The 15,789-nt window shown below is 47.0% G+C and overlaps 1 protein-coding gene across 2 annotated transcripts; it reads right to left on the bottom strand.

Annotated features, from left to right (window-relative positions):
• Nucleotides 1-269: 269 nt before the first annotated feature.
• MAS1 (MAS1 proto-oncogene, G protein-coupled receptor) lies at nt 270-12,171 on the bottom strand. Of its 2 annotated transcripts, none has more exons than XM_019663763.1 (2): nt 12,027-12,171; nt 270-2,225 (listed from the first exon to the last, which is right to left on the bottom strand). In XM_019663763.1, the coding sequence occupies exon 2, from the start codon at nt 2,187-2,189 to the stop codon at nt 1,212-1,214; it is 978 nt and encodes a 325-aa protein (XP_019519308.1). In that variant the 5' UTR covers nt 2,190-2,225; nt 12,027-12,171; the 3' UTR covers nt 270-1,211. The 2 variants fall into 2 exon arrangements, with proteins under 2 accessions (XP_019519308.1, XP_019519307.1); XM_019663762.1 differs by lacking the exon at nt 12,027-12,171 and adding an exon at nt 5,973-6,295.
• Nucleotides 12,172-15,789: the final 3,618 nt, after the last annotated feature.

The raw sequence follows: 15,789 nt of genomic DNA, 5'->3' as shown, positions 1-15,789 counted from the left end.
CTGAAGACCCAGACACAAGTCACAGCAAGCGAGAAGCAGAGCACTAAGATGCTGAGCAAGTCCTGCCAAGTTCCCTCCGAGATGTGGCCACTCTCTCAGCAGCCCCTGCCAACGAGCCTCCTTCCAGAAATGACATCCACAAATGCTCAGGTGGCGGAAGGCCCAGAGGTGCAGAAACCTGCACCTGCCTACAGGAGAGAACTCTGTGGTTATAAATAAATAACCCACCACTTCACTGGGGGGAGGGCCTCCAACACTCACTCTCATGAACTAAGTTCCATTCATGAAAATTTGTGTCAAGCTAAGCATGTCAAAACAGACTTCCACTGCATCAAGCATCCCCACAGAGGGAAGGGGAGTCATGAGAAACCCCTCTACTGGTGACCAAATGTTTGTCTTCACAACCTGAAATGATGCTCTAACACAAGGCTGGTTGGATGTGGTAACATCCACAGACGTTTTCAATAACCATGCTGTGCCATGAAAAGCTTTCATACTGCAAGCAGAAAGAAGACCTTCGTAAATTTATGTTCAACTTTTAAAAACGCATAACAATATTTGTATGACAGGGCTGTGTGGGTGCATTACAGAACAGAAATATGTATTTCTTCTTCCACTTAAAGGAGTGAGGAGAGACTGACATTTATTGAACATTACAACGTGCTAAGTGCTTTGCACACCTTTATCCTCCCATTTCGTCCTCACCACAAGCCCAGGAGGTATAAACTATCACTGTCAAACATTTTATAAGTGAGGAAATGAGGCTCCAAGCAGTTAAACCACTTGCCTGAGGTCACACAGGCAGCAAATGACAAAGTCAACCTGACTCCAACACCCATGTTCTTCCTGCTACATGTCTCTACCTCCTCAAGTTCCAACAAATATTTTTGTTGCCTTTTTCTGTACACATCTGCAGCTTTTCCTACTAGAATAATTTTTTTTTTAGTTCATGGGAAAATGCTGCTGGAAGAGCTAAGGAGGAAGAGAAAGTGTTTTTTTGATAGGTACAGATATGACAGAGGTATGACACATATTTAGGCATTTCCAAAAGACATAGTACAAGAGTACAGTCTCATGGCTAATTAGTGTCTCATGCATATAGGATGGGGTGTCCTTCCATATTACTTAGGAGATACTTAAGTTGTCTTTCAAGCACAAGCTACAAATGACCAGTGTCCCACCATTTCTGCCGACTGTTCCCTCCACCACCCTCAGACGACCGTCTCGATGGCGGTGGGATTACCGTTGTCTTTCTGGCGCCTGGGTTGCATTTCATCTTTGAAAGCCCTGGTGAGAACCACCTTCAAGGACTCCTTGAACCGCTTCTTCCGACTGCTGCCCACAAAGAAGTAAATAAAAGGGTTGGCGCTGCTATTGATTGTGGAGAAGAGGGGGGAAATGTATTGCAGGCTCCCAAACGTTGACCAATTATCATAGCACAGCAGGTAGAGGAGTCTCATGGGCATGACGAAAATGAGGAAAATGATGATGGTGATTGTGATGACTATGTACAGCTTTGAGGAATGGGACGTCAAGGTGTTCTTTCGGATCTTAACCACCAGGATGGTGCTGGACACCACCATGAGTGGAGTGAAGACCAGGAAGTTCAGAATGGCTATGAAGATGATCACTGCCTTGCAGTCCCTTCGAGAGTGACTCTGCTCTTCTCTGTAAATGCACATGACATATTCCATGGTGGTCACTAAGCAAGAGAACGCCCACAGGAGGGCGCACACGAATGCTGACTGGTGCTTGGGGCGGTGACATCGGTACCAGATGGGGTACAGCACGGACAGGCACCTCTCCACACTGATGGCTGTCAGCAGATAGAGGCCTGTATTGTAGCCAAACAGAAACGTCACCCATAATGTGACAGTTGTGTAGTAAGAGGCATAAGAGAGCTCATAATCTGAAGCATCATCCACAGTCAGAATAAAAATACAAAAGAGCAACGAGATGTCTGCAATAGACAAGTGGGTGATGTAGACTGTGAAGGGGTTTCTTCTCACCCGGAAGCAGAGGAACCAGAGAAGAATCCCGTTTTCAATAAAGCCCAGCAGGGAGATGCTCAGAATGACCCAATACACGACTGGAATATTCTGATGCAGGTGCGCAGAGGAGGTGTTCCTGCTGGCCGAGGCGTTCGTGGATTCCTCGACAACAAATGCGGTCATGTTTGACTCATCCATGAGGAGGCCTCAGGCTGGGTCTCTTCAGGTAATTTTCTGTAAATAAGTAAAAAAATACATGGAAATTGATGAACTGGAGTAAAAGGCAGAATGTCAGCTATGGATCATAGCCTTCATGTTATAATCACACAAAGGTTATGATCATGCAAAAGGTTACACACATGTAACCTGTATACAAAGAATGTTTGATAGACTGTACAATTCTTTTTTTTTTTTAATTGGGGAATTGGGGGAGGGGAACAGTGTTGGGGAATTGGGGAAGGGGACCAGCCAAGTTGTTGTTCTTCAATCTTAGTTGTGGAGGGCACCAGTCGCCATCTGGCTGCCCGTTGGCAGCTCGTGGCCTCTAAGCTCAAGGTGCTGTGTTCAGTCTTAGTTGTGGGTGGGTGTACCCACCATCCCATGTGGGAGTCGAACCGGCAGCCTTGTTGTTAAGAGTGCACGCTCTTCCCACTGAGCCATCCGTGCGCAGCTCAGCTCAAGGTGCCGAGTTCAGTCTTAGTTGCAGGCAGGCGTAGCCCACCATCGAACAGGCAGTCTTGTTGTTAGGAGCATGTGCTCTCACCAGCTGAGCCATTCTGCTACCTGTTGGCAGCTCAGCTCGGGTGCAACATCACTGGCCCATGTGGAAATCGAACCAGCGGCCCTGTTGCTCAGAGGTCGCGCTCTTAAGCTAACTCTTAACCAACTGAGCCACTCGGCCAGTACAATTCTCTTTTTAATGATGATAAAATTGGACATTTCATCGAGAGAGAACTGATTTGATAACATTTTTGATCCCCCCAAAGCCCTTAATTCTGTATTATTATTTGTTTGTGCCTCGGTTTCAAAAGGATCCTGCAAAGCAAGAGGGTCAGGATTCCTGGTATCCACTTCTGGGCTGGGCCAAGCTTTCTGAATGGTGTTTTGAAAATCGTCTCATCTTCTGGACCTCCATCTCCTGGCCCAAGGAACTTGGCACACTGTCAGTGTTCAACCATTAAAATGCAATGACAATATACAAGTTTGGGCAACATTGTTTTCATTTTTAAAGGCATAATGTCCCATAAGTGATAGGTAAATGAGGGGGGATGGCTAGCAAAATTATGTTAAAAAATGTACCAATATATTTGAAAGGGTGAACAATCAGAAAACATTTATTTTATGTGGTCTCAGGACATGTGACAAAGCTGGCACCTCCTCAAACCAGGTGTGCTGTGCAAACCAACACTCCATGGCAGACAGCAAGCTTTCACCAGATGTAGTCGCACCCCCCATACCACAGGCCAGACCACGCAGGAGAACACTACTGACAGACATTAAACAAAACACTAACCCGAAGCCAACAGAAGTGCTGAATATTTTAGGCTGCAAAGCAAAGATTCTCAGAAACTTCCCCTCACACTTTCCGAATTGCAAAATAAATATTTGCACATTCCCCACCCTCTTCCTCTTATATAACAAATATATATAAGTCACTTACAGCACAGGAGAAAGAATTTGGGAGGCGGCCAGTGGCGGTCATCTTCCTTGTTCTAACTCTAATTGTCCTTGGCTTTTTATTTTAAGACTCTTTGGAGGGGGCGGGGTGCTAAAATATTGGTTTTTGCGTTTTGAACTTTGTCCTTGCAGACCAGGACCCCTACATGTGCAAATAATTAACCTTTAGGAAGCTGATCAAAACAATATTATAAGTGAGCAGATGCCTGCCTTTTGCTAGAAGCAGGACATCAGTGTGATATTTTGTGGAGCTTGAATGTCTCTGATGATACTTGACATTTCCGGGATGGAGTCAGCAGAGCCCCAGCTCTGGCAGGGCCCTGAGTTTGGATCTCAGTACCACCGTTACCTCCCTAGTGGTGTGATTCGGAAGCCCAGAGAGGTCCCTGCCTCCACCGTCCTGACACCCCCCCTCAGTCCCCGCTAACACTTTCCTCCGCTATTCTGAGGAGATACTGGAAACTATTCTCACTGGGGCAGAGTCTTCTTTCATTTTATAATGAGACAGAAGACACAGACCCCAGCACCTCAGCAGCCCAACACGAGACTTGTGTAGAAACCAGGCTTTGTTAGAAGTGGGTAGGTACAGCAGCCCCGTTCCCCAAGTTCACCCATCACGTATTTATTCAGTGCTCATTTCCTGCCAGGCACTGTTCCTGGCACTGGGATACAGCAGTGGAGGGGGTTTGAGGAGTCTGGTAGACCTTGGGTGGTGGTCTGACTATAGGAAGTGAGCGGCTTTATGATACTTGGTGAAATGTCAGGTGTATTCTACAAGCCATGCTGATCCAACTTGAGAGCTTGAAAATGACCTGGGGTTGCTTATTAAAAATGCAAATTCCAGGGCCCCACTGTTTCAGAAAGCCTGGGCTGGGGCCCTGGAATCTGAATTTTCATAGCCCAGGGGATTCTAATGCAGGTGGGTTGTGGGCCATGGTTTGAAAAACACTGCCATTTGCACTAGGTAGCTATTAAAGGTTTTCACGCAGGGCTGCGATATGACTTGAACTATATGTCTCAGAAAGTTCGCCCTGGTTCTATTCTAAAGGCTGGATGGAAGGGTCAATGGATGGAGCAATGAAGCCAGTCAGGGGCTGTTGAAATAGTCCTGGGGAGGAATAATAACTAGGGTAATGGCTGAAGGAGAGAACGGATTCCAGAGACATTTCAGAGAACACTGGTCAGGCCTCAGTGGCCGTGAGGGGAAGGGACAAGGAGGAGTCAGAGGACTGTTGTCCACCCGAGAAGGCCGTGTCCATAAACTACTGGCTGAGACCAGGAGCAGGAGAGCAGGGGCTGGGACAGCAGGAGAACCGGGAAGTCGGCGTGGGGTGCGTTGAGAAGGAGGTCTCAGGAGGGTGTGGGGAAGGGGCAGATCCCAGGTGTGCTCATCTCTGTATGTACTGCTCTCAAGGGCCTACATTTTTTAATAAGCCAAGCTTAATAAAACAAAGAAAATAGGCACACTTATGAGATCTTTAGAACATTCCTTCTTGTAAAGTTAAAATGATATCTCCCCCACTAAATGGCAAACTCCTCAAAGACAGGACTTTTATCTCACTCATGTCTGGGTCTCCAGCACTTGGTGCAGACATTCAATACATACTTACTGAATTATTCCAAGAAATAAAGCCCATCACTACAGTCCTGAGAAGGCACTCTAGTTGCCCGTGAGAGAAAACCACTGCCTCAAAAGCCCAGGTTATCACAGCTAATTAAAGAGTTCTCTAACGGTTCTTAGAGTAGAACTCATGAATCACACATTAGGCAGATTTTGATCATAATGAGATTGAAAAGCAAATAAAAATCCCATTAAAACTAATCTCATTAAAAACTAATGATAACTCCCCAAGCTGTTTTGTTATAGTGGTGTTTCATTTAAATGAACACATTGTAAAAGTCACATTCCTCGTCTTACCAGACCAAACCGAACTTCAGCCGCTTAGGTGAAACAGAAGACAGCGCACAGCTGGTCCCACCTGCTCACCACCCCTCCAAACCCTCCTCCTCTGGGCGCCTCGGTCAGTTTGCATATTCTTCATCTTCGTGGGGTGGACGATCAGGATATTTGAGGTTGGGAAGGGTAGGAGAATAGAAGGGTAATTGCTGTTAGCTGAGAATAATTTCATTTTGGCTCGACACAGAGTGAGTTGTCAGTGACAACGAGAGGAAGAAATTGCACAGTGGAACTAACTGCTGCGGGTACCTGATCTTCCTGTCAACCCAGCTCTGTGAGCTCTCTGTCCAGACAAGCAAAGCTCCGTGTTTAAGCAAAGCAATCATGTCTGCAGAGGTTCATGTTACCTGGCAGTGACAATCCAGGGTGGAAGGGTGCTCATCCTAGCAGCCCTCTCGGCCCCTGATGTGGTCAATAACACAGCAATATGGCAGAGGAAACAGCTGGGAACAAAGAAGCAGCAGAGTAGGTGATGGCACCACTGCTGTAAGCACTGCTGGCAGCGTCACAGAAGCATCTTCCATCCTCGCTTCCTTCTCATAACACGGGCCCTGGGGAGGAAGCAATACCCTGGAGCATGAGAAGGCGGCTGTGCAGGATTTAGAATCCAAGCATCTTCCCTCCCTGTCAGCTTTGCATCCTTCAGTCATCTTGGGAGGCTGCTAAAGAAGGTGTTACTGCCCCCCACTTTATAGAGGAGAAGCTAAGGACGAATAAGCGGGCCAAGTTCAGAGCCCCTGGGCCACTCAACTCAACAGGGCCCCATCACTCATCCTTCACCGTGTCTGGTGCTGCCGGGTCCCTGCAGGGCGTCAGGGCCCAAAGACTCACAGGGATCCTGACCACAGAGCCATCCAGGCAGGAATCCAGGTCCCCACTTCTCACCGAGAGCTGAGCCGGTCTCCTACTTTGAAAAAGTCTGAAACCGCTGGTCTACTCCAACTCCCCCAGTTCCCAGACCACTGAATGGAAGCCAGACAGACTGTGAGAGAGGCCAACGTTCACAACTGCTTGGAGGAAGCAGGAACTGGGAGCTCCTTACTCTGGAGACCTTCGCACTCTGCCCTGGGGCCTAAGCCTATTTTTAAGACCTTACCTTTTATAGCCTCTCAGTTACTTGTTTTCCAATCTAGTTTGCCTCTAATGCTTCCTACTTTAGGAATTGAAGGCACGATGTTCCCTGATGTTATAGGGAATTTTTTCTTCCCCAAAGACTTGTTTCATTTCTATCTGTGACTTTGTCAACATAGGGCAGGGTCACTGTGCTCTCTGCATTTCAATCCCACTGGGAATAAAGTAGCCCCAGGTACTGACTAGCCGGCCCTGCTGTGCGGAGGGCTCGCCTCTGAGAAAATGCTCACCCAACAGGCTCCTTTCACAGTTTGTGCAATCTGAACACAAAACAGGGGTATTTTTATTGCTTTGTTTTCTAATTATAAAACAATATGTGTTCACTGAAGAAAATTTGTAAAATTCAGGGGGCAAAGAACGACGCATGAAACCACTATTCAAAATTCACCTGATTTAACATTTTGGAATGTTTCCTTTTAGTCTTTTTTTTTCTGTCTCACACACTCTTTTTTAAAATTGAGATTGCATTTTTATAAACTGCTTTGTTTCACTCTATCATATTATGAACATAATCTTTGTCAGTATATACTTTAAAAACATGACTTTAAACCACTATTTGGATGTACCATAATTTATTTTTAATCATCTTCTAATCTTAGATGTAACCGTTGATTCTGATTTTTCACGATTTTTTTTTAAAGCAAAGCACTATCATGAACATTTCTTAGATTTTGTGCACATCTTTAATTATTTCCGCAGGACAGAGTTCTAAAAATAAAATTGCTGGATCAAAGAGTATATTTTTCAAGATTTTAAAGCATGTTAACAAATTGTCGTCCCAAAAAACTATCCCAAGTATACTGACATCAACAGTATACAGATTTTTTTTCACAGCATATATGTTTTTTTTCCCCACCACTCCATTTTTTTTTTAATTTTCAAAGTTAAAGGTGACAAAAAGCTCCACATTCTAATCTGCATTTATTTGAGTGCTAATGAATTTGGATATTCTTTCATGTTAACGGTCACTTATATTTCTTCTTTGATGAATTATTTTTCATGTTTTTTGCCCATTTCTTTTATTGAGTTGCAAGAACTCTTCATAAATATAACACTTTGTTATGTTACAAATTCTGTTCCCCAGAAACTGGAGTGTTCTTCTTACAGAGGATGTGAGAGCAGGCAGCTTGGAGTCTTTCTAAAACCTCTTCCTGATGGCTAAAGCCTGCCTGGACGCTATCGGTGCTTGAGGTTTAGAGGTTGAAGGAATCACGTAGACACTGCAAACCACCCTTTATGTTACAGGTGAGGAAGTTAACTCACAACCAGCCGAGCTTTCATATTTAGTTCACAGCAAAGCCAGAAACAGAGCCTGGGTTGCTCACGTGGGCACTATTTCCACTGTCAACTGTCACTTATATGTGAAATCACCCATGCATGTGACTAGTAAAACTTTTAGAACATTTAACAATGGCTTTACTGTCACCACAAGCCATCGCCACAATCAACTTGATTGTCACTAATGATCTTTATGGAAAGCCTCAAAGGATGGCCTTTTGTTTATTAAAGGATGGGTATTGTTTATTAGAGGATGGATTTTTATTTATTAAAGAACCATCTACCCAATGCCAAACCCATAGCGACGATATAAACAAACAGAAATGAAATTGCTTTCAGTTTCTTCTGATCTTCTGTGAAATGGAGTGACCCATAGTCATCACCTCTATTGAAAAATATTAGAAGCAAGCTAGTCCACTCATTCTGTGCCTTCAGACAAGGCCTCCAACAGGGAGGAAGATGTGGTCTTCTTCTCCCCTCCCTGAGTAGGTTATGGAATCCTGCTCCCTCTCCCCGCACTGCCGTCTCTGAGATGACACCATTGCCTAGACATGCTTTCTTGCAGCTCTTGTCCTGTCTCCCTGCAGCGAATTCTTGTCTCCGTCCCTGAATCTCCGCGTACACTCAGGGCACCATTCCCGGCCATCTTCCCTTCTTACTCTATAGATGCTCCCTGGGCGGCCTCATCCAACCCCCTCATTTCAACTATCACCACATACTGATGAAATCCAAATCTATAGTTAAAACTCAGACATCTCCCCAAAATATCATACCCTGTAACCAAAAGCCCTGGATATCTCCAACTGGGCCTTCAATGGCGGCACACCAGACTCAGCTGATCCAAAACAGAAATGAGAGCTTCCCTGCTTTTCCATGCTTCCGTTGGCATTCCCACTCTTCCAAAGCCAAAAAACTGGATGTTTTACCAGGCACTGCTCATCTTGTGTGTTCACTGCATCTGTCTCTAGAATCACCATTTCTCCAAGGAGCCTGGGTTCCTTGCAATACAGAAGGGTATGCAGAAGCCAAGAGATGGGTGCTGGTGTACCCTTTGCTTCGGGGTATCACTGCTCCCAGGCCTTCCCAGTGGATGGAATGAAGGAATCATATGCATATAAATGCATACATACAGTCATACATACACACGCTGACACCTATATTTCTATATCTTTCTGTATGTACAGTTGACTCTTGCACAACCCAAGTTTGAACTGCATGGTTCCACTTGTACAGAGATTTTTTTTCCAATAAATACTGTAAATGTATTTCTCTTCCTCATGAGTTTCTTAATAACATTTTCTTATCTCAAGCTTACTTTATTGTAAGAATACAGTATATAATACATATAACACAAAAAATATGTTAATCAACTGTTTACGTTATCGGTAAGGCTTCCGGTCAACAGTAGGCTATTAGTAGTTAAGTTTTGGGGGGAGTCAAAACTTATATGTGGACTTTTGACAGTGCAGGGGCCAGTGCTCCTACCACTGGATTGTATATACTGAATGCCAATGAATTCACACCAATATCTCCAATTTTGATCCCACACCACTGAGCTCAGTTTAGTTCTTTCTCTCCAAATTTGTAACTCCCTTCTCTGATGGTGAGAAATCTGGTCCCCATTATCCTCAACTTATTTACTTATTTGATCAATCCACCTGCAGATATATAATCTCCTGTGTCCAGCACTGCCTGTCCCCTGTCCTTGCACAGATATCCTCCTCACCATATGGGGCTCTTTCACCACATGTCAGGCCACCTTTGCCACTGTTCCCTGCTGATACATTCCTCACCTAGCAGAAGCTCTGAGCCTGGCACCAGGTCCCCGCGACCCCCCATGAAGACTCTTCCACGTCACCACCACCACCACCTTCATCCCAGCTGGACTGCCCCTGTGGGGGAATTCCTCACCCACTCAGACTCCGGTACCTCACCCAAGCCATGGCGAGGCAGGCTGACTATAGTAGGGGGCATACTTAACACCCACCACCCTCCCGCAAAAAATCCAAAGAACTGTAGGCAGTATGGCATCTGAACACAGAAGAGAGGTTTGATGTAGTTCAAGTTATGCTGCAGAGGTGACTGCAATTCTGCCTGCGCCTAAGGCTGCTTTGCCTCAAAGCCACTCTTTCTTCCATCAAACTGCCCACTCGATGTAAGCAAAACAGACCTAAGCAAAGCAGCTGAGCCCCTCTGACCTCAGCTCCTTCACTTAGTTGGCAGGTTAATGCATTTCTGGAAGGCTGGGGTATAAGAAAAGCTAGTGACCGAACAGCACTTAGCCAATATGAGACTCATGGAAATGCCAAGCTGAGATCATGAATCAGCAAGCAGGGAAACAAGCACGGTGGTTTCTGTAGACGTGTAAGGATGCGGGCTTTGCAAAGCCTGTGTCCTGGTCGGGCGCCCCAGAACTGTTGCCTGCATTTACCTCTCAACGAAAGCGAGAAGATGGAAAAGTACGGAGAATCAAAGAAGGCAGAGTTGTGGGGTTTGTTCAGGTTTATTGAGGTGTAAGGCAGAGAGTTTTAAATACTACATATTTGTGCTTGCTGAAGTTTTCTCTAGGGATCTAAGAAACAAACATCCCCTTTCACAGTCCCATTTAGTTGACCACAGTCCAACCATGATTCTGGATTCCCAGTCTAGAACATCACTCTTAGAAGGAAGGAGGGAATGAAAGAAGGAAGGAAGGAAGGGAAGGGAAGGGAGGAAAGCCAACACAACTAGGGTTCCAGGTTGGGCCATCTGAAACCTTATCTTGCTCCTAGGCAACCAAAACAGAGAGGCCTGACCCTGGGCTGGACTTTCCAGGTGTGCAGCTCCAGAGAAAAGGGCAAATTCTTCTGTGTGTGTGTGTGTGAAGTGACCTGGACAAACAGAAACCCATATGTGAGATGGAATTTCCATGGTCGGCAAGGGATCTGATGGGAACGTGCAGGGCAGGGACATCTGTCCTGGTGTTAAAGGTCTCCTTCCCATCTTCCTGACACTTGAGCCACCCGTACGGAGAAGCAGGAACTTCTTGCTCCCTTTGCATGTGTACAGTAGGGCCCGCTTACAGCACTGGCCTCAGAGAGGGTCTTTGTATGGTCTTTGTCCCCAGGAGACATTTGTCATGTCTGGAGGTTTTGGTTGTCACCGCTGAGAGGATGGGGCTACTGGCATCTAGTAGGTCAAGGCCAGGGATGCTGCTAAACGCCCTGCAACGTGCAGAACAGCCCCCACAACGAAGAATTGCCTGGCCCGACGTGTCACGGTGCCAGGGGTGAAAAACCCTGCTCTAGAGGCAGGCATGTTTCCACCTTCTCATTGCTGCCTACAGAGCAATCGAACAACATTCTACACAGTCTCCCCCCGGTTTGCCCCCACCCGCCCTGCCTGGGAAATATCGCCAAGATACTCACATCAAAGATCAGGAGATTCCTTGTAACAGACACCTGGCCACCCAGGTGCGGCACACCTGACTTTAAGAGCAACAGAAGCCAGTACTATGCCGGTGCCCACTAAGGAAAGGCAAAGAAAAATTAATCCAGCTTGCCTCTGGCCATGCCCAGCTGTTTCTAGTCAAGCGATTTCCCAGAGGAATCAAACCTGGTAACTATCCCTTCAAACCCCAACTCCTTTATTATTCATAGCATCTAATTAAACAACCTTGAACACCTCCAGGTCCACATCAGATCCACGAATTGATCTGAAGGTTCTTGCCCCCCACCACAATGCATCAAAAAAAGAAAAAGCTAATGCAGAAGTTTCAACCCTGAAGTTGAAAAACAATATTTGGGGACAGTTAACCCAGCAAAGAAGCCAATTTTCCAAAACAAAGGCAGGAGGAGACAAAGGTCTTTGCCAACACACACCAAACATCTAACACGCTGTAAAAACCACCAGCACAGAAAGAGTTGTCCAGGCAATAGCTTTCTGAAAAGGGGAAATCTTAACTTGGGCGGTCAAGGACAGCTGAACAATGAAAAAGTGGGGTGCAGACTCACTAGCTCCATTCGCTCAGGAGGGTCAGAGGTGGCAGCAGGGAGGCTGTCCCTTCGCATCCTGGGGCACCGCTGCCCCAACAGCCTGCAGGGTCTCCGGTCCCAACGTCTCCTCCAAGGATGGCTGCAAGCCTCCCTTCTCTGAAGAAATCAGCACTGCTCTCCCACTGCTGAAAATATTTGAGATGTGCCAAGCAGATGGTCCCACGCTTATCAGCAGAAGCCGTGTTCAAATGGCATCGTTCAGTGACACACTCCAGTAAAAATCTTCACACTGATCTAGAGTAGGAACAGGCCGGTGATACTGGAGGTGGCTGACCCCCTTGAACCACTAAGGCCAGACAGGGCTAAGGAGAGAGCTGGCCCAGAGAAAGGCCCTATGGAAACACAAATCACATGTGTATCCGAAAGATAAAACCAGCTCGAATTCCTAACTCGCCCTGCAACCAGCCATGTGGGCTTTGCCAACACTCAGTTTTGCCACCTACAAAATGAAGCCAATCATACGACCGCAAAAAGTTGCAATGATTACCTTCAATAATGGATGAACACAAAGATTTATGCACAAGGCTGTTCATGTCGCCATTTTTTATATCAGCAAAAAAAAAAAAAAAGCCCACCAAGTTGCACTGATTAAGTGAGATGTCTGTGTACACCTGCACAGTGAGGTTCGCATTGTCCTGTAATTAATTATCTGTTCCCTCCGTACAACCGGTCTTCAGTCTCGTGCCCACGTGAGTAAGTACAATGAATGGAGGAGAGAGAGAAAGCCCGGGACCGGGCTCCAGGGCTGGAGGGGACACCGTCGGCGTGACCCAGATGGCATCTCAGCCTGGTTCGGAGGCTGCTGCTGGGAGCAGCTGTGTCTGGTGGGTGCACATTCTCCCCCGTGCAGTCAATTACTTTTACCCCTGACCCCTGTTCCCCTTTTCAATACACCCAATGTGAAGGCACAAAGGCCGAGCAGAACTCTGGACGGTTTGACTAGCCAAGCCCTGCAGTGAAGACCCCCCCCCTTCCCCCATTGATGGCAGCATTTCCTCTTTTTCAAAAGTATTCCTTCATGGGTAACTGTGTCAAAGTAGTAACAGACCCCTGGGACCGATTAGATCAAAACAGGGTGAGAAGGCAATTTCAGATTCTGTGGGAAAGCAGACTTGGGAACCCGAATATGAAGCTTTCCTCAGGCTGTTTTCATAAGCAGCAAGACCAAAGGCCAGCCAAACGCCCCTGTGGGAAGCCCGACCTGTGCTCTGTCCTCCGGTGGGAAGGGGAAAGGGGAAACCAAAGGGGTCCCCCTAAAGACCTTCAAGCCACAAGCAAAGCAAGGTGAGGACCGTGGCATCTACCAGGTCGGCAGGAGCTGAGCAGCAGATGAAAAACTCAGGTGACCTCAGTCCTGAGAAGCTGGAGGTGCACTTTTGTTACCTGGTGATGGTGTTCCAAGGGAGGAGAAGGTCCTGAAGAGCTTTACAATCCCCAGAGGATAATCAGAAACTGAAAAAAAAAACTGGGATCGTCTGCGGCAAACGGCAAGGCAGAAAGGAAGGAGCACTTTAGTGGAAAGGGTGTCAGACGCACAGAGGCTGATATGAGGAGGACAGGAGGGACAGGCTGGCTGAGGTGGCCCCAAAGTCACAGTCGGGAAGGAAGAGACTCCGGAGGAAGGAGGAAGAAAGAGAACCAGGTGCAGCGGCAGGACCTGCCCTGCGCGTCTGCTCCACATTTGCTGCTTCTCAGAAGCTCAGGGACTGTCTGGATTTGATGAACGTTTCACCCTGTCCCTACGGGGGCTGTGAAACCCTGAGCAGAGTGACCAACTGGAAGGAAGACTCCAACGTCACGATTTAAGTCAACAGGACAGAGGGCCTCACCAATTTGCTTTTTCCAGCTCCTAACAGAACAGAGAAGTCTGCGCACACTGGCAGAGAACAAGTCACCCAATTTGGAAATTGACAGCAGTCACAAGGTGAATGAGAAACGAGCCACCAGGAAGCTGGAGTGGCCAGATGGTGTGCAGGTAGAGGGAGGCGGGGCGGTGGCCAGGCAGGGGGAGCCTGGAAGAGACTGCGCTCCCTTCCTCCAGACTGAGGGGGTGGTAGAAGGTGCCAATTGTTTTGTGACTAATTGGCACCACTGACAAATGCAGGAACTATTGCAGATGGAGCTGGAGTTCCATTTGTGATAGATAAATGAGTGACGCTTAAAGGAAATACAGCAACTCTCTGTAAAAATAAAACTGCATGTAAGCCACAAATAGGTTGGCTATTTCTGCGCTGGGTTTGTCTTCGTGAGTAATCATCCTCCTTGAGAGGTAAGGAGAACTGAGGGGGCGGGAGGTGTACAGAGCCAGCGGAAATGAAGTCTGGTCGTCTAAGTCCAGTGTGGAAGAAAGTTCTAGAATCACCTCCACAAGTCAAGTCACACCTTCCTAAGTTTCCTAGAGAAATATCCCTCTTTCTCCCATAAAACAACAAGGAAACATGGTGGAGGTGGCCCGGGGAAGGACCTTATAGGAGGAAGGAAGAAGTTTAGTGACTCAGAAGGCCATAGAGTAGACCCATAAGGGGTAGAACCCACTAGGTAGTGGAACCCATATGTAGGAGACCCCATAAGTGGTCGAATTCTTGTCTTCCATCAGGAGTTCACTCTCAGGTTCCATACCCTCTCAATGCCGTGGGGGCTTTGCTCAGGGAAGCCCACTGAATTCCAGTCACAGCCTATAATGCATTCCTCATCTGGAAGGAACTCTGCTTCACCCTAGATCAGCGGTTCTCAACCTTCCTAATGCCACGACCCCTTAATCCAGTTCCTCATGTTGTGGTGACCCCCAACCATAAAATTATTTTCGTTACTACTCTATTAACTGTAATTTTGCTACTGTTATGAATCGTAATGTAAATATCTTTTTGCTTTCCGAGGGTCTTAGGCGACCCCTGTGAAAGGGTCGCTCGACCCCCAAAGGGGTCGCGCCCCACAGGTTGAGAACCGCTGCACTAGATGCTCAGCTTATGGGGAGAAAGCCATTGCATGCTCCACAAGCCCGGCACTACCCTTGGTGTCAGAAAGACACTTAGATAGCACAGGGCTGGGCCTCTCCTGGAGAAACAAGAATGGGTGGGGCAGGCAGGAGTGCCCCTTCTCATAGCAAGACCACAGGCTCCAGAGCCAGGGCTGGGCCCCGCAGGTCTCCAGAATGGCCGACAACTAATGTAGTACAAATGGTCTTGGTCCGCCATCTGAGAGCAGAACAGCTTCTGGTATGCTAGAAATTTGGGACCTGCAAATTTGACTAGAGTGATGAGTGATTCTTTAACCCATCCATTTGATTGACAGGGTCTCTGAGCAGGGCTGGCCCCACCCTCTGCCCTCCGGTCCTGCAAGAGACTTCAGAGCTCACTGGTCAGATAAAAGTCCAAGATAAAACCCTGAGAACGGAACTCTCCCAGGCTGATCTGCATCCCATCAGCCTCGGGGAATCTTCTCCAGGCTTCTCTAGCCTACACTATCCAGGATTGGTTGGGTCTCTCCCAAGTAACATCTTTACTTTCAGTGCACTTTTCTTAAACAACAAATCTTAACTGAGAAGTGGCATTGTCTCCCCTGTGTCATTTGTTTGCCTCCAACTAAACAGGCCCGCCTGCCGAGGCAGAAACCACAGCAGGTATGACAATAGGCGAAAGCAAACCCACAAGGAAGTTAAGGGAGCAGATAAACTTCTGGATAAACCCAGAGAAAGGTCCAAAACAGACATCGGCTGCAGATT

The sequence above is a fragment of the Hipposideros armiger genome, unplaced genomic scaffold (genome assembly GCF_001890085.2).
Source record: "Hipposideros armiger isolate ML-2016 unplaced genomic scaffold, ASM189008v1 scaffold_404, whole genome shotgun sequence".
Lineage (NCBI taxonomy): Eukaryota > Metazoa > Chordata > Mammalia > Chiroptera > Hipposideridae > Hipposideros > Hipposideros armiger.
The sequence above is the reverse complement of the archived record's forward strand: the minus strand, read 5'-3'. Positions and strand labels throughout refer to the sequence as shown.

What these genes read in the sequence shown, in the direction of transcription:
- MAS1 (XM_019663763.1), bottom strand. Translation starts at nt 2,189, where the DNA reads ATGGATGAGTCAAACATGACCGCATTTGTTGTCGAGGAATCCACGAAC.